Source organism: Drosophila melanogaster, chromosome 3L, assembly GCF_000001215.4.
Source record: "Drosophila melanogaster chromosome 3L".
Classification (NCBI taxonomy): Eukaryota; Metazoa; Arthropoda; class Insecta; order Diptera; family Drosophilidae; genus Drosophila; species Drosophila melanogaster.
Genome location: NT_037436.4, coordinates 21,292,811 through 21,318,188, shown reverse-complemented (window position 1 = coordinate 21,318,188; position 25,378 = coordinate 21,292,811). Strand labels below are relative to the sequence as shown.

General features: G+C 39.4%; 7 protein-coding genes, 1 long non-coding RNA gene and 1 other non-coding gene across 18 annotated transcripts, besides 1 other annotated feature; 3 read left to right on the top strand and 6 right to left on the bottom strand.

Moving 5' to 3' along the window:
• Positions 1-168: 168 nt before the first annotated feature.
• On the top strand, positions 169-12,051 carry Pc (Polycomb). Its single transcript, NM_079475.3, has 3 exons — positions 169-392; positions 707-2,883; positions 11,991-12,051. Exons 1-2 carry the CDS (start codon positions 279-281, stop codon positions 1,763-1,765), a joined length of 1,173 nt encoding a protein of 390 aa, NP_524199.1. The 5' UTR covers positions 169-278; the 3' UTR covers positions 1,766-2,883; positions 11,991-12,051.
• Positions 2,886-11,986: a mobile genetic element.
• On the bottom strand, positions 11,992-13,492 carry CG7632 (uncharacterized protein). Of its 2 annotated transcripts, none has more exons than NM_141045.3 (2): positions 13,170-13,492; positions 11,992-13,110 (listed from the first exon to the last, which is right to left on the bottom strand). In NM_141045.3, the coding sequence occupies exons 1-2, from the start codon at positions 13,266-13,268 to the stop codon at positions 12,217-12,219; spliced, it is 993 nt and encodes a 330-aa protein (NP_649302.1). In that variant the 5' UTR covers positions 13,269-13,492; the 3' UTR covers positions 11,992-12,216. The 2 variants fall into 2 exon arrangements, with proteins under 2 accessions (NP_649302.1, NP_001262150.1); NM_001275221.2 differs by having other exon boundaries at positions 13,224-13,492.
• Positions 13,493-13,530: 38 nt separating this feature from the next.
• On the top strand, positions 13,531-16,404 carry CG11309 (uncharacterized protein). 6 transcript variants are annotated; one of them, NM_141044.4, is made up of 4 exons: positions 13,722-13,899; positions 14,098-14,279; positions 14,352-14,381; positions 14,640-15,913. In NM_141044.4, the coding sequence occupies exons 2-4, from the start codon at positions 14,178-14,180 to the stop codon at positions 15,582-15,584; spliced, it is 1,077 nt and encodes a 358-aa protein (NP_649301.1). In that variant the 5' UTR covers positions 13,722-13,899; positions 14,098-14,177; the 3' UTR covers positions 15,585-15,913. The 6 variants fall into 6 exon arrangements, with proteins under 6 accessions (NP_001262147.1, NP_649301.1, NP_001287141.1 ...); NM_001275218.1 differs by lacking the exons at positions 13,722-13,899; positions 14,352-14,381 and adding an exon at positions 13,531-13,580 and having other exon boundaries at positions 14,640-15,709; NM_001300212.1 differs by lacking the exon at positions 14,352-14,381 and having other exon boundaries at positions 14,640-16,404.
• Positions 14,054-15,768, bottom strand: asRNA:CR45952 (antisense RNA:CR45952). Its single transcript, NR_133290.1, has 3 exons — positions 14,635-15,768; positions 14,443-14,564; positions 14,054-14,370 (listed from the first exon to the last, which is right to left on the bottom strand).
• On the bottom strand, positions 16,030-16,712 carry lncRNA:CR45432 (long non-coding RNA:CR45432). The gene has a single exon (NR_125032.1). It is a non-coding gene; the product is annotated as a long non-coding RNA:CR45432 (long non-coding RNA).
• A 305-nt stretch (positions 16,713-17,017) lies between these two features.
• On the bottom strand, positions 17,018-17,609 carry Cpr78Cc (Cuticular protein 78Cc). The gene is made up of 2 exons (NM_141043.3): positions 17,557-17,609; positions 17,018-17,486 (listed from the first exon to the last, which is right to left on the bottom strand). Exons 1-2 carry the CDS (start codon positions 17,566-17,568, stop codon positions 17,139-17,141), a joined length of 360 nt encoding a protein of 119 aa, NP_649300.1. The 5' UTR covers positions 17,569-17,609; the 3' UTR covers positions 17,018-17,138.
• Positions 17,610-19,125: 1,516 nt separating this feature from the next.
• Positions 19,126-19,514, bottom strand: CG43702 (uncharacterized protein). 2 transcript variants are annotated; one of them, NM_001275216.1, is made up of 2 exons: positions 19,485-19,514; positions 19,126-19,400 (listed from the first exon to the last, which is right to left on the bottom strand). In NM_001275216.1, exons 1-2 carry the CDS (start codon positions 19,485-19,487, stop codon positions 19,179-19,181), a joined length of 225 nt encoding a protein of 74 aa, NP_001262145.1. In that variant the 5' UTR covers positions 19,488-19,514; the 3' UTR covers positions 19,126-19,178. The 2 variants fall into 2 exon arrangements, with proteins under 2 accessions (NP_001262145.1, NP_001262146.1); NM_001275217.1 differs by lacking the exon at positions 19,485-19,514 and having other exon boundaries at positions 19,126-19,445.
• Positions 19,515-20,385: 871 nt separating this feature from the next.
• Edg78E (Ecdysone-dependent gene 78E) lies at positions 20,386-21,426 on the top strand. 2 transcript variants are annotated; one of them, NM_079474.3, is made up of 2 exons: positions 20,386-20,473; positions 20,548-21,426. In NM_079474.3, the coding sequence occupies exons 1-2, from the start codon at positions 20,462-20,464 to the stop codon at positions 20,902-20,904; spliced, it is 369 nt and encodes a 122-aa protein (NP_524198.1). In that variant the 5' UTR covers positions 20,386-20,461; the 3' UTR covers positions 20,905-21,426. The 2 variants fall into 2 exon arrangements, with proteins under 2 accessions (NP_524198.1, NP_001287140.1); NM_001300211.1 differs by having other exon boundaries at positions 20,548-21,005.
• Positions 21,427-21,490: 64 nt separating this feature from the next.
• Positions 21,491-23,697, bottom strand: Cpr78Cb (Cuticular protein 78Cb). 2 transcript variants are annotated; one of them, NM_001275215.1, is made up of 2 exons: positions 22,612-23,697; positions 21,491-22,528 (listed from the first exon to the last, which is right to left on the bottom strand). In NM_001275215.1, exons 1-2 carry the CDS (start codon positions 22,621-22,623, stop codon positions 22,118-22,120), a joined length of 423 nt encoding a protein of 140 aa, NP_001262144.1. In that variant the 5' UTR covers positions 22,624-23,697; the 3' UTR covers positions 21,491-22,117. The 2 variants fall into 2 exon arrangements, with proteins under 2 accessions (NP_001262144.1, NP_649299.2); NM_141042.2 differs by having other exon boundaries at positions 22,612-22,793.
• Between the last annotated feature and the right edge of the window lie 1,681 nt (positions 23,698-25,378).

Sequence of the window (25,378 nt, the reverse complement as noted above, 5' to 3'; positions counted from 1 at the left end):
AAACATTTACATTTTAAAAACGCACAATTAGGTGTGTCTAGTCATCAAAGTTTTGAGTCTTTGCTAATTTTGCCAGGAAAGGGTGTGCGACACGGCTACTTGCTAAGATATGATCCCAGTTCTTTGTAGCACGGTAACTCTGCACCTCGCAGCACTATCGATTGTTTACATGAAAATAATCGAGTCGGACGACTATCGACGTACGCAGAATTGTAAACCAGAAGTTAATTGCAAATAAAACGAATAATAAAACGTTCCGAGAAGATTATTAATTAAAAATGACTGGTCGAGGCAAGGGGAGTAAGGGGAAGTTGGGGCGCGACAATGCGACCGACGATCCAGTCGATCTAGTGTACGCGGCTGAGAAAATCATCCAAAAGCGCGTTAAGAAGGTGAGATGAGCGTAAACAAATTCGAAAAAGGCGACCAAAACGGGATGCTCCGCTAAAAATGGCAAATGCAATATGCGCAGCACACGCAGGATATATGTATAGTCCACAAGGTCACATGTCCTTCGACATTTTTTGGCCAGAGGACATCTGCTGCTGCAACCACCATTTGCACGATGCATGTGTGTGTGCGTAGTGCGTTCGTATGTGTGTGTGTGTGTATGTGAGGCGTGTTTTTGTTTCGCTGAATGGAAAATCAATTAGTTGTCTAAGAAAATGCAATCCACCCCCACTCCTTCACTTACTCGATTTTCCAGGGCGTCGTGGAGTACCGTGTCAAGTGGAAGGGCTGGAACCAGCGCTACAACACCTGGGAACCGGAGGTAAACATCCTGGATCGCCGCCTCATCGACATCTACGAACAAACGAACAAATCCTCCGGAACTCCCTCCAAGCGAGGCATTAAGAAGAAGGAGAAAGAACCCGATCCGGAGCCGGAATCCGAGGAGGATGAGTACACCTTCACCGAAAACGATGTGGACACGCATCAAGCCACCACCTCATCGGCTACCCACGATAAGGAGTCGAAGAAGGAGAAGAAGCACCATCACCACCACCACCATCATCACCACATCAAGTCCGAACGCAACAGTGGACGGCGCTCGGAATCTCCGCTGACCCACCATCATCATCACCACCACCACGAGTCCAAGCGTCAGCGCATTGATCACAGCTCCTCCTCGAACAGCAGCTTCACGCACAACTCATTTGTCCCCGAGCCGGACAGCAACTCCTCCAGCTCCGAGGATCAGCCGCTGATCGGCACCAAACGCAAAGCCGAGGTGCTCAAGGAATCGGGCAAGATTGGAGTTACGATTAAGACCTCCCCAGATGGCCCCACTATTAAGCCTCAGCCGACCCAGCAGGTAACTCCCAGCCAGCAGCAGCCCTTCCAGGATCAGCAGCAAGCGGAAAAGATTGCCAGCGAGGCTGCAACGCAGCTGAAATCTGAGCAGCAGGCCACCCCACTGGCCACAGAAGCCATAAACACAACGCCCGCAGAGTCCGGAGCTGAGGAAGAAGAAGTAGCCAACGAGGAAGGCAACCAACAGGCGCCACAGGTTCCTTCCGAGAACAATAACATACCAAAACCGTGCAACAACCTGGCTATCAACCAGAAACAGCCGCTTACTCCTCTTTCGCCGCGTGCCCTTCCGCCGCGCTTCTGGCTGCCGGCCAAATGCAACATATCCAACCGGGTGGTGATCACAGACGTCACCGTAAACCTGGAGACCGTTACCATACGCGAGTGCAAGACGGAGCGCGGGTTTTTTCGTGAGCGCGACATGAAAGGCGATTCGTCGCCAGTAGCTTGAGCTTCGACCCAAACAAATGTCGGGAAAACAAACCGGAAAACTGATACAATTGTAAATAGACAAACCAAAATGCGAGAAAGTTGAGAGAAGAATTATGCAGAGAAATCCACACTAAATGTTGCTAAGCATTTTCTCTTTAGGACTTAACTAATTTATTGTATTTATTTTTAGCGTAGGTTTTAGTTTGTTGTTTTATTACAATGTTTAATGTGCAAGAGTAGTTTAAGCAAGCGCAAGTCGGGTATTTACTAAATGACTTTATATATACATAAATTTTCGCTCATTTTTTTTATCAGCATTGCAATGATTGAATATTTTCCTATTTAAATTAAAAATTTATTTTTCTGCAATATCACTTTTTAAGATTAATCTGGTTGTCATTTAGTGAATAGGCGAAATGCTGCGGCTGCTTAACTTGCCAATGCAATAGATTGTAAAACTTGCAGCGTAGATAAATATGTATGTACATGTTACATATATTTACCACATATTGTATATTTTTTATAACACTTTGAATCTGATTGAAAACAACACAAGACACTCAAATGCTAAGAAAACTCCATGCGAAACCGAAGCAATTGTTGATTACGCTTACAAATATATACAATAGAAGATGCATATATTCGAGTAGTCACCACCACGTTTGCCGAGTTGGCTATCCCAATGTTGTAATTGTTTAATATTATATTTCCTCGCGCCGACTGATTTTACAAAAGAAAACCCCAAAAACATATATACAATTGTAGATTTACAAATATTTTTAGACTTTAGCTAACCAAAATCTCTACGTAATATTTATTTTAACATGTTCTCTTAGCAGTCATTCAAGACTCAAGTGCTGCCTTTATGGGTTCAGAGCGGTGCAGTGCACAGATAATTCCAAATCGAGCCCATAGACTCATTACTTAAATCCTATGTCTATTTCACAATTTTTTTTCACGCTATGAAACAGAAAACTACGTGGGAGCTGCGGGGAATTTACAAACTCCTGCTTATTTCCCATGGGTCCTGTGCGTATGTTTCTATTTGTCTTAGCTCTTTATTGGCTAGTTTTAGTTACGGCGTAAATTCCACACAAAACAGCAATTCAAAGCGTATATTTTAAGCTTTTTAATATAGTTGTAAAGTCCCAAATGAGAAGACTTTACTCGTTGAGTTTTTGTAAGAAACTGATTTTATTTGGAATTATCTTCGGTTTAAATAGGTGACATGAGAATCGCATCTTAAAGTAAATGGCCTACGCAGAGGCCTAAGTAAATAGTCCCCGCCTTATCGAGGTCCCACGCTCGGGCACATCTGCCTATCTTGAGCGGCGAGGACCTTATCTGTGGTCTCCCACTAAGGGACTATTTTAGGAGGCGGGGAACGATCTCAAGTGACTGACTCATGTAGTGTGCACTTAAATTACATGTTTTTGAGCAATGCACCCATGTCGCCTTAGATAACAAAATCCTAAATATAATTTATCGCTCTCGATTCATTTACATAAGATATGAACGGAGCCCAAAATTGTAAGTCTTTAAATATATTCGTGTTCATGTGTGAACATTCTGCCAAAGGGCCAGCAAGCTGAGATGTACATTAGTATATTAGTTGCATTTATAACAGTAGTGGACTGTATTTATTTGATATATGTTCATTTATTTTGCAACTAAGATTTCAATGGGCCTAGTTTTTCTGGCTTTTAATTTTATTGGATTACAATTATGGTTTATATTATTTTTAATTCAACAATTTGTACTCAATTAACTTATTTTAAACATTTTGCTTTTTCTATGTAGAAGTACATTTTCTATTAGTGGACTGTATATTTTTATTTGTTATATTATTTTATTGTTTATTTACTATTGATATTTATAGTACTGGCAACGGACCTGCAAAGGTTATTGCTTGCATTCTTTGTTGCACAGCACATTTCCGTATGAAATATATTATTAATACTATCATTAGTATTAAAGCAATAATTAATCCAGCATGTCCGGAAATATGATGGAAATGTAAATCTTTCAATTTTTGATGGTTCTCTTTCATAAATTTAATTTCATTATTCAATCGTTCAAATTCCTCAGTATGATTTAATATTGATAGTTTCAGCGGATCCCAAATAATCTTCGGCACTCCACTAACTTCTCCTATATAAGGTGTTGATAATAATTCTTCACTTTCGGACTGAATGTTATGGTGGGCAACTAGAATTTTATCGTCGGTTCTTGCCGTACAATATGGCGCAATGCTTAAAACTCCTTGCTGAGGCAAATCAAACAATTCAATTTGAGAGCCAGTACATTGCAGACGGACTTTTGAATTCGCAGGAACCTTAAACAACCAACTACTTTTCTTTTCTAACTCTACCCAGTAACTTTTAGAGTCGACTACTGTTTTATAGATGCAGTTCGCCGCTTTATCTGGCTTTAGAGGCTGAATCTCACATGCATTATCATTCGCTGAATTCCAGGGCCAACTTCCTTTGCATATTCTCTTATTTAGTTGCCATTTCTGACATTGATTTAATGTGGCTTCCGTCATTATGTGATAGGAATCTATCTCAAAATTATAAATTAAATATTCGGACGTTGTATGCACCATTATTATCCGATCTTCATTTCGAATTGGCACCGGAATAAGCCTGAACAATTTGGATGGATGCTGCTAAACAGAGGCACTTTTGCACTAATGATCAATTTATCGTCGATGAATAAACCCCTGGCTGTTAACAGTGTATACACCTCCTTAAGTTCCGTACCTGACCGTTTTCCTGGAATTACTAGGTTCTCCGAAAGACTCTGCTGAATTTTGGCAATTTCTTTTTTAAGCTGATTTGGCCTGAGAATATTTGTATTTAGCCTACCGTGATTAATATCAATCAACAGGCTTATAATGCCTGCTTGAATTTTTTCGCCTTCTTCAATCAATGAGTGTAGCTGTTTCGTAATCATAAAGAATTTTATTGATTCCTTATAAACATAATAATTTTCTTTAAGAACTTCTGTCATGTTCTCAATTCTTATTTGCATACTTCTAAAATTGGAGTTAACATCTTCTGTTGTTCTCTTTAATAGATTAGAAGTTGAATCAACCACAGATGTTTGTTTTTGAATTAGTTTATCAAGGTTGTTCTGGTTATCTAACAAATTCTTCATATTTTCTTCTAATTGCTCTCTATCATCTTCATCCATTATACCAAATAAAATATGATACAAGGAACCCATAAATTCGAAAGGAGCACGCTTGCTTCTAGATCTAGACTGTATCATAAACAATTTATTGTTTTCTTCAAGTTCCGATAACTGACTTTGCATATTATCTAAAACTAGACTACATTGCTCTTCAAAGCTATGAAGTCTTTCGCAAACTTTCCTCATACTTTGTATAAGCGCATTACCCTTTGTTAACATTTTAAAATATGGATCCATTTTATAATAGATAACCAAATTCCAAGAAGTACTCACAATCTCAACATCTCCTAGCGGGTCTAGATATATTGCTGAGGTTTTATTTATTCTGTCTATAGAATATCTTGGTGCTATATCTTTAGGTAATGCGCTAGAAACTTGACAACTTAACACAAACAACAACATTGCCATAATGATTCCGATCTTGGACATTCCCGATGTCGCTCTAGTTCGTCTTTTTGGCTCTTGGTCAGCCTCATTTTTGTCAACAGACTTTATTCCTTCCAAGGGACAAATTTTAGTAATGGGTCTAGTGATATATCCTTCCTGCATCTTTACTTTAGCCACTCGGACCTTATCATCATTCCCCTTATGCACCTTTTCCACCTTTCCTAAAGGCCATCTTGCAGGATGACAATTCTCATCCTTTAATAAAACTATTTGCCCTTCTTCTATATTAGGAATTTCCTTTTTCCATTTATTCCTTTGCTGGAGCGTATGCAAATATTCACTTTTCCACTTAACCCAGAAATCTTTCTTCATTTTTTGGATAAGTCTCCACCTATCCAAATTTCCGATTTTTTCATCTTCCATTGGTTCGACTATTTCTAAAGGTGGTCTTCCAATTAAAAAATGACCTGGTGTTAAAACTTCTTGTTGGTCCTTCTCACTAACTATAGTGTATAATGGCCTTGAATTTAAGCATGCTTCTATTTGACATAAAAGAGTTGATATTTCTTCGTAAGTCAAAATAGTGTCGCCGATTATACGCTTTAAATGGTATTTCATTGACTTAACTCCAGCTTCCCAAATACCTCCGAAGTGAGGTCCTGCCGGGGGAATAAAATGCCAATCAATCCTGTCCTTTTCAAGCTGCGCTGCAATCGTTATATTTTCTTGTATTGCATTAAATAACTCTTGATCTAATTTTCTTGCAGCTCCTACAAAATTTGTTCCGTTGTCTGAATAGATATTGGAACATTTTCCCCGTCTAGCAATAAATCTTCTGAGTGCTGCTAAAAATGCGTCTGAAGTTAGATCGCTTACCATTTCTAGGTGTATGGCTTTGGTGGCCATGCAAACGAATACAGCAACGTATCCTTTAAATGTTTTTTGGCCACGATTTTTTGAACATTTAACATAATAAGGACCTGCGTAATCTATTCCAGTATTAAGAAACGGGAATGTCATCGTCACTCTATATTTTGGCAAGTTACCCATTATTTGCTGAGCTGTATTTTGTTTATACCTTGCACACGTTACACATTCTCTTAAATACTTTTTCAACGAATTTTTCAACCCGAAAATCCAATACTTTCTTTGGATATAGTTTCGCATTAGGTTTATCCCTCCATGCAATGTTTCCTTATGAGCATTTTTTATTAATAAGCTTGTTAGGTGGCATTTTTCTAAAATGATTGGATGTTTAACATTAAATTCTGCATTGGAATTTTGCAATCTTCCTCCAACTCTTAGAACCCCATCCTTGTCCAAAAATGGATTCAATGACAATATTTTATTATTTGTCTTGATTTCCTTTTTGATTTTAAGGCACTTTATCTCTTGCCTAAACTGGTATTCTTGTTGTTTCTTAATAACAACTGTTTCCGCTATTCTTATCTCCTTTACTGAAATAATTGATGAATAGGCTTTATTTCTTGTTTTCATCTGCACGAATCTATTTATGTATGCTATTATACGTATAAGTTTTTCTATACTGGAATACCTTTCTATTAATTCGTAAATAGGATCATCTATTTTGTCATTTAATACCGTATTTATTAAGACAGGTTCTTCTACAGACTGCTGCCGAGGCCAAAGTTCTTTTGGGTCTGCTAGCCATTTCGGACCTTTCCACCAAAAATCACAGTTGATCAACTGGTTAGAATCCACTCCCCTGGATGCTAAATCTGCTGGATTATCCTCTGACTTAACATGATTCCATTCAGTATTTTTTAATTTCCGAATGTCATCCGTTCTTCTTTTTATAAATTTGATCTTACTTTGACCACTGTTAATCCATGCTAAGGTAATCGTGGAATCACTCCAAGCATAGATCTCCATTATATTGTCAATTGATCCTTTTAGTCTTTGGATTAATTCACTAAGCAGGTGAGCTGCACACAGCTCGAGTTTGGGAATTGTCTTCCTATTTTTTATAGGGTTGACTCTACTTTTGCTAGCTATTATATTAACATGAGGTCCTACTTTAGCATAGACTACTGCAGCATATGCTTTTTCGGAGGCGTCCGCAAATCCGTGAATCTGAATGACTGAAGAACTGTTTGAATTAATCCACCTTGGGATTCGAATATTCTCTAACAATAATAAATTTTCTTTATATTTTTCCCAATAATTTTTATCTTCTATGGATAATTCCTGATCCCATTCACTTTTATTTATCCAAAGTTTTTGAATAAAAAGTTTTCCTGAAACCGTGACTGGTGCCAACCATCCTAACGGATCAAATATTTTTGCTAGCGTTGATAACACAACGCGCTTATTTATATTTTTTGATTCATCATTACAATTTACGCTGAACTTAAATAAATCCTTTTGAGGTTCCCATTTTAGTCCTAAAGTTTTAACACATTCATTTTCGATAATATTGAGAACCTTATTGTCCCCTGTGTCCTCCACAGTGGTTAATATTTTGGAATTGTTGGAAATCCATTTCCTTAAGTTGAATCCAACTTTCTGCAATTCATGGGGAATTAATGTTATTAATTTATTAGCTTCTTCTACCGAATCAGCTCCAGTCATTAGGTCATCCATATAGAAATCATTCCTAATTATTGCACTAATAACTTGGTTTTTACATTTATCTGCAATATCTACCAGAACCCTGGTAGCCAAATATGGTGCAGATGCAGTTCCGTAAGTGACTGTGGTTAATTTATATGTTTTAATTTTTTCTTTTGGAGAATTTCTCCATAAAATATATTGATATTTTTGATCATTATTATCTATTTTAATTTGTCGGTACATCTTTTCAATGTCTGCCGAAACAACAAATTCCCATTTTCTCCATTTAATAATAATGTCAAAAATATCTTTTTGAACTCGTGGCCCAACCCACATTATGTCGTTCAAACTTTTGTTATTCGTAGTTTTTGCTGAAGCATCAAAAACTACTCTCAATTTGGTCGTAAGGCTTGAATCTCTAATCACTGCCTGGTGCGGTAAAAAATATTTGCCTTCATCACTCACTTCAATCATGTGTCCTAAATCCATGTATTCATTCATGAATTTAGTGTAGTCAACCTTAAGTTTTTCATTTCTTTTTAGTTTTTTCTCCAGATTCATGTAACGAGCTATCGCTTGTTTCTTTGAATCTCCTAAGGTGACATCCTCCTTGAATGGAATTGACACAATGTATCGCCCATCTGAATCTTTTTTTGTCGTTTTGATAAATTTATTTTCACAGATTTCAGACTCGATATCATCTTTTTCTTCTTCTTCCACTTCCCAGTAGCGATCTAACTCTTTTATTTCTATTGTTGTGGCTACAATGGTTTCTTTTCCTTTGGATTTTTTACATCCAGAAACTATCCACCCGAAATCAGTTTTTTGCCCAAGGAGACCGTCTATTTTTATAACTCCATTTTGCAGAATGTGAGTATATACGTCTGCTCCAATGATTAAATCAATGCGACCCGGTTTATTAAAATCGGGGTCGGCTAATTTAAAGTTCTTCCATTTTTTCTGATCAACATTAATCGTGTTGACTGGAAGTGCCTTCATAAGTTTTGGGAGAATAATTGCTTCAATTTCTAAATTTTTCGGAGAATTTCTTATCGAAATAACCGCTTTGTGCTTGGAGATGCACGTTCCTGTGGAAGATACTCCACTTATTTCAGTATGAGACCGAAATTTTTTCAATTTTAGAATCTGTGCAGACTCTTCTGAAATAATTGTGCTTTGAGAGCCACTATCAATCAATGCTCTTAATTGTTCAAAGCCTCCATACCTCGACTTTACTTGAATCAAGGCCGTGGCCAACAAGGCTTGACCTGTTGTTCTACACGTATTCACTTTTTCTGGATTATGACCTGCAAAGTGAAGTAACGTGTGGTGAGGTTTACGACAAGTCGAACAAAGCTGCTCGCTTATACATTTTTTACCAAACGGATGCCTCAGACATCTTAGGCAAATCCCATTTTTTCTTACCCAGTCAGACCGTTCTGCTGGATTCATTATTTTAAATTTATGGCATTGAATTAAATAATGCCCTGGTAGTTTGCAATATGCACAATTGTCACTATAATTTTTATTCTTGTTATTATTAATCATTTTCTTTACAGGTTTTACTTCCTGTGAGAATGATGATATAGAATTGAGCCTTTGCTCTAAAAAGTCCATGACATCAGAAAGTGCCTGTATTTCTTTTGTCTTTTTAACATGGCTTTCATATAAATTGAGTGATTCTTTATTGAATTTCCGAAGAATTATGTGAGCGAAAATTGCATCCACATCTTCTGGTAATTGTGCCTTTAATTTTATAATATAAATTGACTCGTTAATCGTGTCAATAAATGTCTTTATTTGCTTATTGGATTCTAAATTTAAATTTGGCATATCCATAAGCCTATTCATATGATCTGAGAATATGTTTCTTTTATTCTCATATCGCTTGGTCAAAAACTCCCAAGTGGCTTCATAATTTTCTCCAGAGCCGAGCAGTAAATGAGTAACCACATTTCTGGCTTCTCCTTTTAATGCTGACTTTAGATAATTAAATTTGAGAGAAGGACTGAGATCCTCTCTCACATGTATGAGCTCTGTAAAGAGTTCATTAAAAAGATCCCATTCTTTGGAATCACCAAAGAAAGTGGGAATCTGTATTTTAGGCAGGGTTGGTAACTCCTCCGCCTTAACAACCGTCGACATTTCAGCTTTATTTATTGTGCCACTGAGTCGACTATTAATGGCTGTAAGAATATTTTGTTTGTCAAATTCAAGTTCGCTAATTTCTTCTTCGAATAGCGAACTCTCAAAATGACTATTCACCTGTTCAATCAGGTTATCTATTTTATGCCATAAAAATTCAATTTTATTTTTCCTTATTTTAAGGAAATCTGGACTACTGTCTATTAGTTTAGACGTATCTTCTAGATATACTCGAAATTGGCCAACATTATTACGAAATGCCTGCTCTACTTTTAAAGCGTTGTTTTGTGCTATACCCTCTTTTTCAGGGTGACCACGCATTTCAAGGTTTAATGTAGGGGGAGGGTTTGATTTAGGGACAGTGTTTGATTTAGGGAAAGTGTTTTCTACCGACTCGCCCTTAATTTTTTCATTTTTATTTTTAATTTTTTCTAACACCATCATTATTAAATCATACTGCTTCGCGTTAAAATATTCATGATCGACAACGCCGATCTTTAACAAATTGCTATGATTAGCAATGAAACATTTTTGAAGCTCATTTAATTTTAGAATTTCTACATCTGTTAATGTTGGTTTTACTTCCAACTTTCTAATTTCCAAAATAATTTCGGACTGCTTCTTAAGGAATTGAATAGTCTTTTCTGACATCATTTTGAAAATTTTTTGTAATTTCTTAATATATATAGTACGTGTATATGTATTTTATATGTATTTATATATATATGTGTGTTTGGATAAACAGAAAATTCTTGTTTTGACTTAGCTGATGTCGTTGTTGTTGCTGCTGCTGTTGCTGCTGTTGTTGCTGCTGTTGCTACTGCTGTTGCTGCTTCTGCTGCTGCTGTTGTTGCTGCTTCTGCTGCTGGTAGAGGCTCCTTTGAATTTGACTTCCTTCTCTTCTTTAAGGCTCCGTCGATGTTTAAAGATGATTTTTTTTTTTTTGGCACGTTTTATTATTTTTGTAGTCCAGTCAGATTTTTTGTTTTTTAGCCATTTATTTCGGCATTTATGCTCTTTTGGCATATACACTGCACTCTATTTATGAGCTGATTTAATGCTATTAGAGCATTTATAAGGCACTGTTTTCAGGCACTTTTTTTATTTAATTTATGCTCTTATGGCATATACACTGCACTCTATTTATGAGCTGATTTAATGCTATTAGAGCATTTATAAGGCACTTTTGTTATGCACTTTTTAATTTCACAATTGCTGATGTATGGCCTCAAGCACGCCTTACCACAATTTATAATGGTACACAAAGCAACCTTTAGCTATAGACTATAAGGTGCTTGTTTTAAAACATAAAAGATTCTTTTGTATCTTTTTGCTTTTTATATTTATACTCTGTTCCTTACCTTTGGTAGGGGGAAACAAGAGTCACTTATTTTTGCTACCTTTAGCTGCAAGATTAACTTAGCAATGCTTAAAGGGGCTGGCCTTTCTCTGAGTCCCTTACCTTTGGTAGGGGGAAACTGCAGAGTCGATTAAAGGCTCGATTGACCAAATGTAAAATCCCAAATAAGAAGACTTTACTCGTTGAGTTTTTGTAAGAAACTGATTTTATTTGGAATTATCTTCGGTTTAAATAGGTGACATGAGAATCGCATCTTAAAGTAAATGGCCTACGCAGAGGCCTAAGTAAATAGTCCCCGCCTTATCGAGGTCCCACGCTCGGGCACATCTGCCTATCTTGAGCGGCGAGGACCTTATCTGTGGTCTCCCACTAAGGGACTATTTTAGGAGGCGGGGAACGATCTCAAGTGACTGACTCATGTAGTGTGCACTTAAATTACATGTTTTTGAGCAATGCACCCATGTCGCCTTAGATAACAAAATCCTAAATATAATTTATCGCTCTCGATTCATTTACATAAGATATGAACGGAGCCCAAAATTGTAAGTCTTTAAATATATTCGTGTTCATGTGTGAACAATAGTGTTTAACATTAATGTTATTGCCGGTATTGATTGTACATAATAAATTAAATAGAAGCAACCAATTTTCCAATGTTTAGGTATTGTCTACAACTGAGATTAATTTTCATATAATATCCAGTAAATATCATCAATCTGCGTTGGGTTAAATTAAACATTAGGAGTAAGGTACACGAATCCGCTAGTTTGTACACGGGTCTATATGTCGAGGTCTATGTTAAGGCGGTCTCATAAAGGCCGGTACCTATTGATGAAGGAGTTGATGATAGGCGCCACCTTCTCTGGCTCGTTAAGGTGGACATGGTGAGTTCCTTCAACCTCGTGGTATTCGAACAGAGGATTCTTCTGCAGCTCCGCTAACACTTCATCGAAGTACTCCTTGCGTTCGTAGTAGGGAGCCTGCAGGGCCTTGATAAAGAGATGCGGGCACTTAATTCTGCGCGCCATCTCCATTGGCACCTCCTGGTGCAACGTGTAAAATAGTGATGACTTCAGTCGGTTGTCGCGGGAGAAGTAATACTTGTGAGGCTCGTGCGTCGATGGTTTGCAGTTCCGCTGCAGCAGATACTTGCAGGCATCAATTGAGACGGACTTATTTGAGCCCTCGTGCAGCCGGGTTACCAACTGATCCCAGTCATAGGCAGGCGGCTCAGACCCACTCTTCAGACGTCGTTCCAGCTTCAGTGCGGACTCAATTCGCTCGGTAAGCGAATCCACAATGCCGCGAGCACTTCGAACTGGCGGCTTCAGCACATCCAGACCCACGAACAGATCAACTTTGTCAGGAAACAGAGCACTGAACACAAAGCCATTGATGGAGCTCATCGAGTGGGCCAATATAGAGATCTTGTCCCAGTTGTACTCCTCCATTAGTCGGCGAGTGATCAGCACGAGGTCAATGGAGTGGTAGGAAGTGCCAGGTGGCAGCCAGGAGGACAACCCATGTCCTGGTGCATCGATGCTTAGGAAAGAGAGGTGGGACGGCAGGAGAGGAGCCAAAGTATCGAAGGTACCGGCATTATCCTGCCAGCCATGCATGCCAACAATGGGTCGTACGTGCTTCGGTCCATACCATTTGCCCGAGATGTGACCCCATGGAACTGGTATGCTGATTTCATCGAACTGCGAAGAGAAAGCCAAGGTGATTATTAAATGAAAACCAAAAGGATTCTACCACCTACATGTTTGTTGAGGATTTTGAAGGGCTTTGTGGGCCCACTGCTGGAGTTTCTTACATTTGGCAACTGTTTTAGCAGGAACAGACCTCTGGACACCTTCATTTCAAGGTAAGATATTTTCTACTTCCTCTGAGTAATGTCACGTTCTTCTTCCTCGATCAATAGAATGATACTGATGTTCTGGCTTTGATTTCACCACACATGGATGGTCGGCGGCGATGCCAGGTGAACTTTGATCTTGATACGTAATATCTGAGAAAACTATGTTTCAGCAAGGTTTTTAATCTTGTCATTCGCTGGCGGCTGCTGGCTACGAACAACACTGGTCCAAAACTCGCTTGGTATGTTTTACAACACTATATCTTCGTTTATATGTCGACATTTCGAGATAAGTTCACAATACATAAGTTTGTTGTAAGTTAGTTGTCATCATTTATTTATGAAATCAAAGGCTGATGATTTAAGTCATATCTTTCCAACATACACTAATAAAATTCATTTAAAACATTAAATGTAAACTTCGTGTTATATCCGCCGCATAAACAATGCCGCCCATGTGCAAGTTTAGTGAACAGCTGTAGTAAGTGTTTATTTTTCGTTCGCTCGATGCTTTCACCTGTTTGTTGGGCGCATTGGTAATAAAATTATTCGAATGAAATCAATTCTGTATTAATTAGGAGGGAGCACAAGTATATTAAACAAATTGCAAAAAAATCTGTGACACAAAGACAACGTGAGTTATATTGATTCATTAAAGCGATCACCATGACCTTTGAATCTAATGAAGCATCGGCATCGATTCGGATATTATATTATATATTATATTGGATTAATTGTTATGATTTCTCTTTAATGTTTACTTTCGTATTTTCTAAGTATGTATGTTTCCCCGCCTGTTTGCCTTAACTAATCGCAGTGCTAATCTCCACAGGTCGTTACTGATAAGGGCCGAAATCGGCTAAACTTTGGAATTGGTGCTCATTCGCTTTTTGGCCACTTTCGAGCGCAGAAATGGACACGGACGACAACTCAAGTGGCACTATTACCGGCAGTGATCTTGGCCAGCGTTATCGGCATGCAGGCGACTTAACTGGCGAAGCCCCAACCAGACCCGTAAGTGTACTTTGAACCACTTCACTGCATTTTCACAGACTTCCAGGGGGTTACATTTATTTCACCGTACAGCGTGCAAACATATGGTGCTCTAAAAAATACGTATGTATATTCTTTATCAACGTTGATAATATATTAATCCGTAATATTGAATATTCTGTACCTTAAATTAGATGTTTCCTAATGTACTCGTATATGTAGGTGTCATACCGATTCTGTAGATTTTTATATATATGTGGATCTTTGTTTCCAAAAATGAAATAACATGCAATTCGAAGATAGTAGCTAATGATGGTGATAAGGAAGAAAAATCTTACGTTAATAGTGCCTTGTATGTATTTTTGTATTTCTTTACCGTAGTTCGCCGAGATCAGCATTACGGTTCCATGGGGGCACATATCCGGCAAGTGGTACGGTCCGCAGAACGTCCAACCAATTTTAGGACTGCACGGGTGGCAGGATAATGCGGGAACCTTTGATCGCCTGATGCCGCTGCTGTCGCCGGACGTGGCATTCCTCGCGATCGATCTTCCTGGTCACGGGCTATCGTCCCGACTGCCTGATGGCTGCTACTACAACTCCGTGGATAATCTGTATGTGATCCGCCTGATCATGAAGCAGTACAAGTGGGAGAAAGTGTCCCTGGTTGGACACTCAATGTCGTCCATTATTTGCTTTGTTTTCGCCGCGGTCTTTCCGGACAAGGTGGACATGATCATTGGGATTGATGCCCTGAAACCTCATCAGCGTCCGTATCCGTCGGTTATTAGGACCATGGAAACCCGTTTGGACGAGTTCTTGCGTGAAGACGAAAGGAACCGGAGTAAGAACGAGCCGCCGAGCTACACCTACGATGAACTTATTGAGAGGGTCTATATCGGCACCTTCCATTCGGTGAACAAGGAGCACTGCAAGCATTTAATGGCTCGCAACATCGGCAAGTCGGAGAAGTACCCGGACAAGTACTTCTTCTGCCGCGATAGGCGTCTCAAGTTTTACAACTATGCCATCGGGTCCCAGGAGCTGTGTGTGGAAATGGCCAATCGGATTACATGTCCTTACTTGTTCATCAAGGCCGCCCAGTCCTCGTATTTCGAGGACAAGAAGTACTACGACGAGGTGCTGGATGTGCTGTTGAAGAAGCCGAACTTTGAGTACCTGGAGGTTAATGGCTCGCACCATGTGCACATGAACGATCCAGAGGCCATCATTGCACCGGTCAACAACTTTATCCAGCGCTTCGGACCGGCGGCAGCGGCTGCATCCCGCCAGAAGGCCAAGGAGGCGAAGGAGAGCAAGCTTTAGGCCAACGGTGTGGTAAATAGAGCTTATTTATTGTAGTACAGATTGTACAGGTTTTTATACTTAATTGTTTATGCTATGTGATCGCGGCAGAGGACTCGGCTCTGCTATAAATACACAATGTACATAAGCCGAGGGGTTTTTCGACTGCGCTTAATGGGGAAGTCGTGAAGGATACCAAGAAACTGGTTATGTACAAGCTTAACCCTTTTGTATTGCGCCCAAATTGTATATTTCAAAACTTTATAATTTATTTCAGCTCGAGCATCAATAATTTCGCTTTTTTGAATTGATATATAAAGAAGAGCTTACCATTTTATTATCGTTTAAATATTTTTTCGTCTTACAATATTCATTATCTCTAAAGCACTTATTTGATATTTATAACAGAAACACCTTTAAATAATACAGATCAAATATTATTTTATGCGTATATACAAATGTTATTGTAATTAGTTTTTTAGCTTTTAATACTTTTTAATGCTATTAATATGCAGCGTTTGTGTGTTCATTATAAATGTTTCACTGTAATTGGGCTTATTTATTGTATGAAGTGCCCATTTACAGAAGTAACTTGTCTTCCGATCACCGGCAGATGACCTACATCTTCTTCACGAGTAGAATCCAAGCAGCGAAAGTGTTAATAACCCGCAAACCTGTTCCCGAAATCCCAGCCGTCTGTTACATCATTCTCTAGACTCTTTCTTGGCAACATGATCGTTTTCAATTGTCGGTGTCCACGCTGGAGGTCAGTCTCGGTTGGATTTACATGGAAATGATTGTTTACTGGATATATATTTTTTAAAAATAACTGAGCTGAGGCAACAGGGAAAAAAGCCAAGTGAGTTGATGACCATGCCAGCTTCCACATTTGTCTGTGCTCATGTTCGTCTGGTGTTGCTTATGCTGAATTTTTTCTTTTGCCTTGGTTAGTTCCTGGGTCTGGTTTGCAGTGTGATAAATGATTTTGGACAGCAGTTTAATTTGTCTTAATATGGTAACACATTTCAAACACAAGATTATTGATTTAATTATGAAAAGCATTTGGAAACAGTATGTGCTAATGTTCCTGACTCAGATTCAAGATTGATGAATGAATGAACCGATATTGGAGGCGTACTTTAAAACGTTATGAAAAATCAGGTTAAAATAAAGTATTTTGACACAATCTGACATCTATTTCAAGTTCCTTCATTTGCATCTGTGATTAAATAACCTTACCCCAAAAGAAATATCAGCTCAAAAGTGTGACCTTCCAAAAACAACTAAGATATTATAATATAATTTGTATGCAATTTGGGGTTAAAAATTATGGATTCAAAAACAGACGCTGGGAAGTTTAAGTTTGCAATTTGGTACAGCTAGTTTTTGCCGATTTGTATAATGAAAACATACTTGACTCTGTTCAAATGATCAGCATGGCTGTGGGTATATTTGATGTAACTATTTATGTTTTTATTTTTTGGGGGATTTATGTACAGACTTTCTAGAACTAGATATAACTCATGTTTAGCAAAAGCACTGACTAGGCTTTGAATGGGGTATCCAATCGGGGATTTAGGGCTGTGGAGGGTGGGCGGCGATGTATTCCAGGGCGCGGAGGATGGCCTCCGGGATTGGGGGAGCGGTGGGAAGGTGATCGCCCTGAGGCTGGAAGCCGTTTTCATCGGCGACGTAGGTCAGTGAGATGGGGACGCCTTCGGGGGAGATGTAAGAGCTGCTTCCGCTAATGCCATTGACGTTTCCGGCCTCCTGGGCCTGAATACCATTGCTGGTCTCGAAGGCGTATTGGTAGTTGCCCTCGGCGTCGGCAGGATTAACATCCTCGCGGGTGATCACGGCATCCTTGTTTATGTTGTCCGCATACACATTGGCCAGCATCAGAGCGGCGAGCAGGCAGAGCGACTGAAATGGTTACACACGTTCACGTTCTGATTTTGAATCCGGATCCTTCCGGGCGGCTAAGTCTACTCACTAGCTTAAACATCTTGCTGGTTTCTTGGCTTGTATAATCCTCACTGGTTGGGTGATCTTCGCAGGCGGTGGCTTTTATAGGCAGCCAACGGCAACGCCGACTTTGGCGTTGGCGTCGCCATCGCTGACGTCTCTAATCTGGCTCTGAACTCCAAACGCCGCTCCAAACTAAATATCAAACTTAATACGTTTGTCGTTTTTTTTTTTCGGCAGCAGCATACCGATCGAATTGAATAAAATTCAGCTCAGCAGCTAGTAAAAAAATGGAAAGGAGATCTGAATTTCAGCACCGCAGTGCGAAATACCCTTGCCAGATATTGCTAAGTTTACCTAGAAATCATAGGCATTTGGCTTAGCTTAGTTTAATTATCTGCCTAGCAATTTTCGTCTTAATCGGAAACTATTTTCTTTTTGATTAATCGGGCTTGTGGGCTCACTTCTTTGAGAGCTATTATTTCGTTTTTTTTTTCTTATAGAAGAACAAACAAGGGATTATAGTTTTAAATTTTCCTTAAATAAAGCACAAATTAGCATGCATGGTCATTTAAAATTAAGTGTATTGTGGTAATTCTGTAGAAGTTGGGTAATTCAATGACTAAACTGGCTTGTGTCTTCTTTTTTCAATATAAGACTTTGAACTACACGGCCTCTAAAAGGGGTGTGGCTTATGATACTTATCTTGAAACATTTGCATTTCGAAAACAAATTCAAATATTTATACAATATACTTATCTTACCAATCTCAAAAAAGCAAACCTCTGATCCAAATAATATCAGCCTTAGCTAGAGTATAATGAAGCACCTGAACCCATTCCAAGTGGTTTCTGCCGATGGATCAACACGCTTCTGCCTTGGTAGCGGTAATCATTTGACTTTGCACTTAATGGCCAATAGTAGTTTTGGTTAGCTTTTGGGGGCTTGGAGTTATGTCGACGGTAATGGAACATGTGACTGTGACATTCGCCCGTGGATGGTAAGTTTAGAGATGGACCTGGATTTGGATTTGGATTTGGAAGGGGGCAGCAGCTCGTGGCGAGCTAATTTAATTCCATCCAATCCAATTTATCATTCGTTTCGATTTCATTATCATTGGCCATTTGGCTTGCTATGAGCGCAGGCGGACAACCTGTTTGCTCATCAAGGAATTCTTAAATTCCCCAAAAAAAAAAAACAGCAAGTTCAGCTTATTAGCATACAAATTCGCTGTCCAGTAATAAATTGTATTCTAGGCCTATTCGCACTTAGCACTCCGCCTAATAAAATGCCCATCAATCGACGCTCCACCCGATCTGGCAAACTAGTTCAGCCGGCCCACCAGCATCCAAGCCCTATCCGAAATCTATGACGTATTGGACAGATGGCTACATTCTCTCAAATCTGAATTGCTAAATTATTAAAATTCAAATACACAAATTCTCAGATCATTTCGACGTCTGCTTACCGAATATCACGAGATATTAAACAGCATTTCTATAACGGTTTTAAGCAACTTTTTGATCTATATTTGCATTTGTATTTTTATTTTTATAAACTTAAATACAAATTAGACTCGTTGAAATAAATCTGGTTTCCAATTATGGCAGAACTGCACAGACACACACACACACTCTCAATCATTCTATGTCAGTGCAAAGTTTCGGTATAGAAGCCGTACTTATCCACGTGATAAAACACCCGTATGTATCCTCCCTCGGGCAGGTCAAAGTGGAAGTACCCAGGTATTTCACTGTCCAGAATCTGCACCTCTGAATTGATAGCATTCTCGAGACATCCATCCGGTTTGGTGTAGTTTTTGCGTATTGCGTGTGGCTCAACATCCAGAAATATTAGAAGAAGGAAAATCCACTGCAAATACATAAGGATTGTCCCAACAGATTAGTGTGAGTCTACAGCTTTGCTTTCATTCTACCTGGGCTGGGAAAAATATACCATTTTATGACGTTTATTTCCTGGGTCGTTTGGCGATTTCTTGAATCGAAGTCTACACATATGTAGAGAGATAGGTGTGAACTACATTTAATTACTAGCTTACTTCGGATTTTGCACACTTCCTTGTTTACCGAAACGATTCTCAGCAATTAACAGCAGTTTGCAATGGTTGATGGTGTTTGCCAAGCTAATTTCGAAACAAAAAAATATCTTCGTTCGAACCTATCGCTGCGTCCATTGCAACCAATCGATTCGCCGAAGATCAAAGTGAACAATTAATTAAAGTCATAAATGTAGGGTATCAGAAGATCACACGTAACATCGCACTGCATGGCTGGATCATCTTCGGCGGCGCTCCGGGTGACATGCTGATGCTGCCCGATGACCTTGTCCACGTTTCAACAGCTTTCCAGGGGCACAAGGTATACTCGCACCATACTAGACCATCGCACCTGCCACTCCATTTGGAAGCCTCGAGCCCAGGGCGCAACTCCAATTGAAAGTTGTAACAAGAAATCTTCAGCTCGTGTTGGGAATTTCCAACGCTGTTTTGAATGGGCCGAAAGCGTCACATTAAACAGCAATATTTATTCGATTGTAATTCAACAGTTAATGGTATCTCGTGCGAAACCGAAACCGAAATCGAATCTGAAACTGAAACCGAATTAAAGCATACAATATAAATTGTTGGCAAATGACTCATGTATTTTAACTATAGGCCAGCCGAGCACTGTTGTTATTGTTGCCCAATATTGGTGGTATGATAAGAAGACATTTTGGCAATTATACTCACCTCTCGGGTCCTTGTGATTCCACGAGAAAAAACTTGTTTAGCTGCTAAACTAAAGAGACTAAAGACAAGGGTCTCATCCATATAAAAGACGCACTTGAGCTGATCAAATTAAACAGTTGCACTGCAAGCACCATCATCACAGCATCACCGCTTTAAGAGAAGAAAATTCCCAATTCCCATCATCATGTACAAATATGTAAGTTCGGTTGGACTTGGCACGCCTCATACCCCAGAGTACCAATACTGATCATTGTACTTTGATCCCAAAAGCTGTTCTGTCTTGCTCTCATCGGCTGCGCCTGCGCCGACAACATCAACAAGGATGCCCAGATCCGCAGCTTCCAGAACGACGCTACCGATGCTGAGGGCAACTACCAGTACGCCTACGAGACCAGCAATGGCATCCAGATCCAGGAGGCGGGCAACGCCAACGGAGCACGTGGTGCCGTGGCTTACGTGTCGCCCGAGGGCGAGCACATCTCGCTGACATACACCGCCGACGAGGAGGGCTACCATCCAGTGGGTGACCACCTGCCCACCCCGCCCCCAGTTCCGGCTTACGTTCTCCGTGCCCTGGAATATATCCGCACCCATCCCCCGGCGCCCGCCCAGAAGGAGCAGCAGTAATCTGGAGTAGCACCAGCACTCCAAAGCAGCAACCCCACATCTAAACTGCGGCCAGTCATTGTTATTTAGGTAGTTATCGTTAATAAAGGATTTCGATACAGATCATTTTCGTTTTTAGTAATGTAGTAAAGATGGAAAATAAATGTTTCATGTATATGTATTCATATGTAAATGAACATATGTATAGTTCTTCGAAAAATATAGAAGCGTACACTATCTTCAATAGAAACAAATTTCAGGCGGATGGAGTTTACATTTTTAAACATTTCTTTATCTTAACATTGCTCTTTTTTCTTTCAAATGAACAATTTGAAGAATGTATATGTTAGTTAATGATTTCGGCAGCCAGTAATTGTATAAAACCATTTATCTATGTAATAGATTTTGATTTATGTCATTTATTTTTCCACTTTCATTTATACTCAACGCATTATGATTTCCGAACTACAATAGTTAAATTTTTGAAAACCAATCCAGCGGTGATGCACAGATGAGATAAATTAAAAGAAACAAAATCTCGTGTTTAACAAACTATACTTTTGGGCTACACGCAGAAAAACAAACAAATGTCTTCAACAGAGGTTTTCGCGGCATTTGCGGCATTTAATTCGCTTAATATGTAGATATGTTTGGTTGTTTTTAAATTCGAGTGAGCCGAACTTGATCGAAATTTTGCAAATCCTGCCCGAGACGCTTTTGAAGAAGTTCAAACCCGGAAAAAATTTCCGTTTATTATTAAGCCATCGAAAGGTCGCCCAAACAGAGCCACGACTCTTTTCCATCCAGTTTTCAAATTTCCATATCTGAGAATAGACGTAAATATTAATCAGACACGCAGACAAATAAATCTGTTCGCAGTTAATGGGATAACAAGATAGAATTCGTTGGGGTCGCCCGAGATACTGTGTGTTTTGTGTTTGGGCGAGCCCCATTGTTTGCTCTTTATGGGCGCGAAGACCATAAATTCCGGCGTGAAAGAATCGATGGATGCATGGACGGATTGATTTATAACCCAAGCAGAACAGACCGAGGGCAAGAAACATTTGGGCATTTCAAAGATCTTAGAACATCTAGCAACAACTTAGTCTAGGTCTTAAGTTTTAAGCTACTAAAGTTAGTTGGTGATTAGTACATGCTATAGTATTGTCAGCCTTCTTCACGGACACTTGCATCCAAGTCGATGTGTATAATGGATAGGATCCAGTCAGGAACTTCACAAGAAGTGCGGATTCTTCAGATTGCCATCCTCGGTGTGAGTGCGAATGTACTCCAAGGATCGCAGGATATAGTCCGGAGTGGGCGGTGGCTGCGGCAGATGACGTCCCACTACATGGAAGCCCAGTTCATCGGCTATGTAGCGCGTCTCGATGGGAACGCCCTCCGGTGAGGTGTAGCTATAGATGCCAATGGTCTCCAGCGGAGATCCTGCCGCTTGGACATCGATTCCATTACTGGTCTTGAAGGCGTACTTAAACACTCCTTCGTCATCCGTGGGCGAAACGCGGAAGTCCGTTATCCGTGCATCCCGCTCACTGGCTCCGACCAATCTCCGGATCCGGCGGACTCTCACCAGACGGGCATCCACCTCCACCCAAATCAGGGCCAAAAGCACCATACCAATTAGCTGAAACCAAAAGAGGTCTTATCAGCGATCAAGTTCACAGATCGGATGGGGAACACAAATGGACACAGGGTCGAAGTGCTTACAAAATTTCGCATATTTCTCGGTTTTATCTCGGTTTGTCTTTTTGCACTGTCAGCTATACACAATATCCACTCGGAGTTTTATGATTGATTTTGTAATAATTTATAATATCCCGATTTGATGTAATCCGCTGCGGAATTCCGACGTCTGCGAGGTTTAAAGTTAGCCACCGTACTGCCACTCCGGCCAGCTGGTCTCTCCAACTTTATATGTGGCAAACAACGGGCCAAAACGTAAGCCACGAAAATCTAATAAGCATAACCAAATGCCAATAATCGGTGGCTCTGGCGTCTTCTGAGATAAAACGCTGCTCTGTGTGGCTACCCTGCCCACCAATTTTTGGTTCTCGATAGCAGGTCATATCGGAGCGGCCACATATTATTCATTTCCGTTTATCATGTTTGCTTATTCATATTTTACGATTTCATACTTCAGATGCTAATAAATGCGATAATAAAATGTGATAAGTATCTCGAGTTCTTGAAGATCTTCTGCCAATTTGCTGTGGAATTTATGGAGCCGAGTTTCCGATTTTGATTTTATTATTGTTAATAAAAGGAAGCGATACCCTCGATGGAAGTTATAAATACTAGTTTTGAGTTGAGTTAACAGTGTGAGGTAGTTAAAATTTGGATCAATAAATTAGTTTAGACCAATGTATGTATGTATGATATTACTTAAAGCATAAGCACTTGAAGTTTGTTGTATAACCGCTTGAAATAAGTGTATAGTTTTTACACCTATTTATCCATAACAAATGATACCACCTAGGGTTCCAAACACGGAAGCATATTGGCGCCCAGCATGTTCTGAAATATTCACATCAACAAATATTAAATTAATTTTTAGAGCCTTTTCTGGTTTTAAAGCAAATGCAAATAGTGATTATAGAAATCATAGCAGATGCCATAAAATCTAAGAAAATAGGCCATCAAATTATAAAAGTCACCAGAAGCCAGATTAGCACAGAATTTTTGTTAACGATTTTTTATTTGTTGATCTGAAACTGATGAAACGTGGTTAACGGTTTGAGTTCCGTATGTAGAATAAAAGCGACTATGCTCTTGGCAGGTTTCACAGCAGACTGATTGACCCTTACAAAGTTCGTTGCCTAAGTCTTTTGTTTTGCGCTCCACATGTGAGAGTATAGCATACATTATGGTAATTCTGGCAGAACGCTCAGCATAATCAGCCGTTGTTTATGCTTATGCTTATGTTTTTGTATGCCTGTATGCCTCGAATGTGTCAGAAACAGAAACCCCAACCCGAAACACTCATCCTCGGCATCATCGCAGCAACAACATAATAGTTTACAGACGACGAGAAGACGATCTCTGGCAGAAGGAGAACTGGAAAAGGCAGTTCATTGGTAGTTTTTGGTTTCGGCTTTCTAGTTTTTCGTGTTTGCGTTTCGCAACCGATTCTAAGGCTAAACTATTTGGCGTCAATTTGTGTTACTTAATTAATGTTGTTCGCGAAAAAAGAATCTCAACTCGTTTGATTTGAAGATTTATGTCTGAAAATTAGCCGAAGATTATTTTTGCTTCAGGCTTTTATCTTCGTCGAGTGCCCCTTTTGCTGTGTAAATCCTCTGCAAAAAAAAAAACTCAGGCATTGTATCTTAATTAGCAAACAGTGTTTAAGGCAAACAAACATAATACAAATATGATTAGGCAAATACAAATGTATTCTGATTGATGGTCTGATTGATTCTTCGGACCGACACCTTGACAAGCGGCAAAGTTGTAAAGTTTTTAAGCTATGCAAATAGACGGGGTGCGGGGCTATATCGTACAAATCGTGCAAGGTCTAGGTCTGCATAGCTCCATATTTCACACAGTGGGTCGAGGTATATTTAATGCAGACAATTTAATTTCATATTAGTACTAGGGAAAGGAATTTCTCAAAGAAGCGATATGCGTTTTGAAACCTTCCAATATTAGGAGAATGTGAACCAAAGGATATTAAGTACAGTACATTTTTCAGTCTAAGAATTGCTATTCTAAATTTCTCTCATTTGGCAACTTTACTTTGAGACACACAAGCAACCAGTTATAAACAGAAGTTATTTGCCAGTCAAAATAGCTCATTTAATCCACAAAAAAAAAATCCAGAATCAACCATGATTAATGGTTGTGCAGTTAAACCTTTAGCATTTCGAGTTTCGCTTTCAATAGCGTAAAAGTTAATGGAATAATCGAAGTTGACGTATTATACGTATATTTAGCACGCCTCATTAAATCAATTTAATATATTTGGTATTGGCTTTTCGGCTGAGCGCTCATTTTAACCATGACCTTTTAGAGCTGAAAATAGAATTTAAATCTAATATATGAATAACTAAATGGCACAATATGTCAGCGGCTAGGATGTCTGCAAGTTGGACGTGTGAATCATAGTCAAACCACTGTGCATAACTTTCGATTTCAGATCGGACTGCTATGCAGGCACACCTACAAATGGACCCCGAAAAATCCAAAACAGCTTCATTGTGAGGCGATAATGGCCAGGCATTAGCACAAATTCAATATAAATCAAAACCCGGGCTACGAACTTGTATTTTTTCGTCGGGAAATAAAGCCTCTGCTTTTCGGTTGCACCAATTCCCGGGCTATGCTGTTTGGCTTCCACGTCTGATGTTCCGAGAACGAATCCAGAGAGCCCACTGGTTAGCTGAAGCTTCCTCTATTGAAATCGAAAGCTTCCTTTTCGGCCTCGTCAAATGATTTTTGACCAGTTTTAATTTAACTTTCGAGCGCAGCAGATCGC

What these genes read in the sequence shown, in the direction of transcription:
- Pc (NM_079475.3), top strand. Translation starts at nt 279, where the DNA reads ATGACTGGTCGAGGCAAGGGGAGTAAGGGGAAGTTGGGGCGCGACAAT. An exon ending in TCCAAAAGCGCGTTAAGAAG is followed by an intron (nt 393 to 706) that starts GTGAGATGAGCG and finishes TCGATTTTCCAG; the next exon opens with GGCGTCGTGGAGTACCGTGT.
- CG7632 (NM_141045.3), bottom strand. Translation starts at nt 13,268, where the DNA reads ATGAAGGTGTCCAGAGGTCTGTTCCTGCTAAAACAGTTGCCAAATGTA. An exon ending in TCAAAATCCTCAACAAACAT is followed by an intron (nt 13,111 to 13,169) that starts GTAGGTGGTAGA and finishes TTCTCTTCGCAG; the next exon opens with TTCGATGAAATCAGCATACC.
- CG11309 (NM_141044.4), top strand. Translation starts at nt 14,178, where the DNA reads ATGGACACGGACGACAACTCAAGTGGCACTATTACCGGCAGTGATCTT. An exon ending in GCGAAGCCCCAACCAGACCC is followed by an intron (nt 14,280 to 14,351) that starts GTAAGTGTACTT and finishes TTCACCGTACAG; the next exon opens with CGTGCAAACATATGGTGCTC. An exon ending in TATGGTGCTCTAAAAAATAC is followed by an intron (nt 14,382 to 14,639) that starts GTATGTATATTC and finishes TCTTTACCGTAG; the next exon opens with TTCGCCGAGATCAGCATTAC.
- CG43702 (NM_001275217.1), bottom strand. Translation starts at nt 19,412, where the DNA reads ATGTATTTGCAGTGGATTTTCCTTCTTCTAATATTTCTGGATGTTGAG.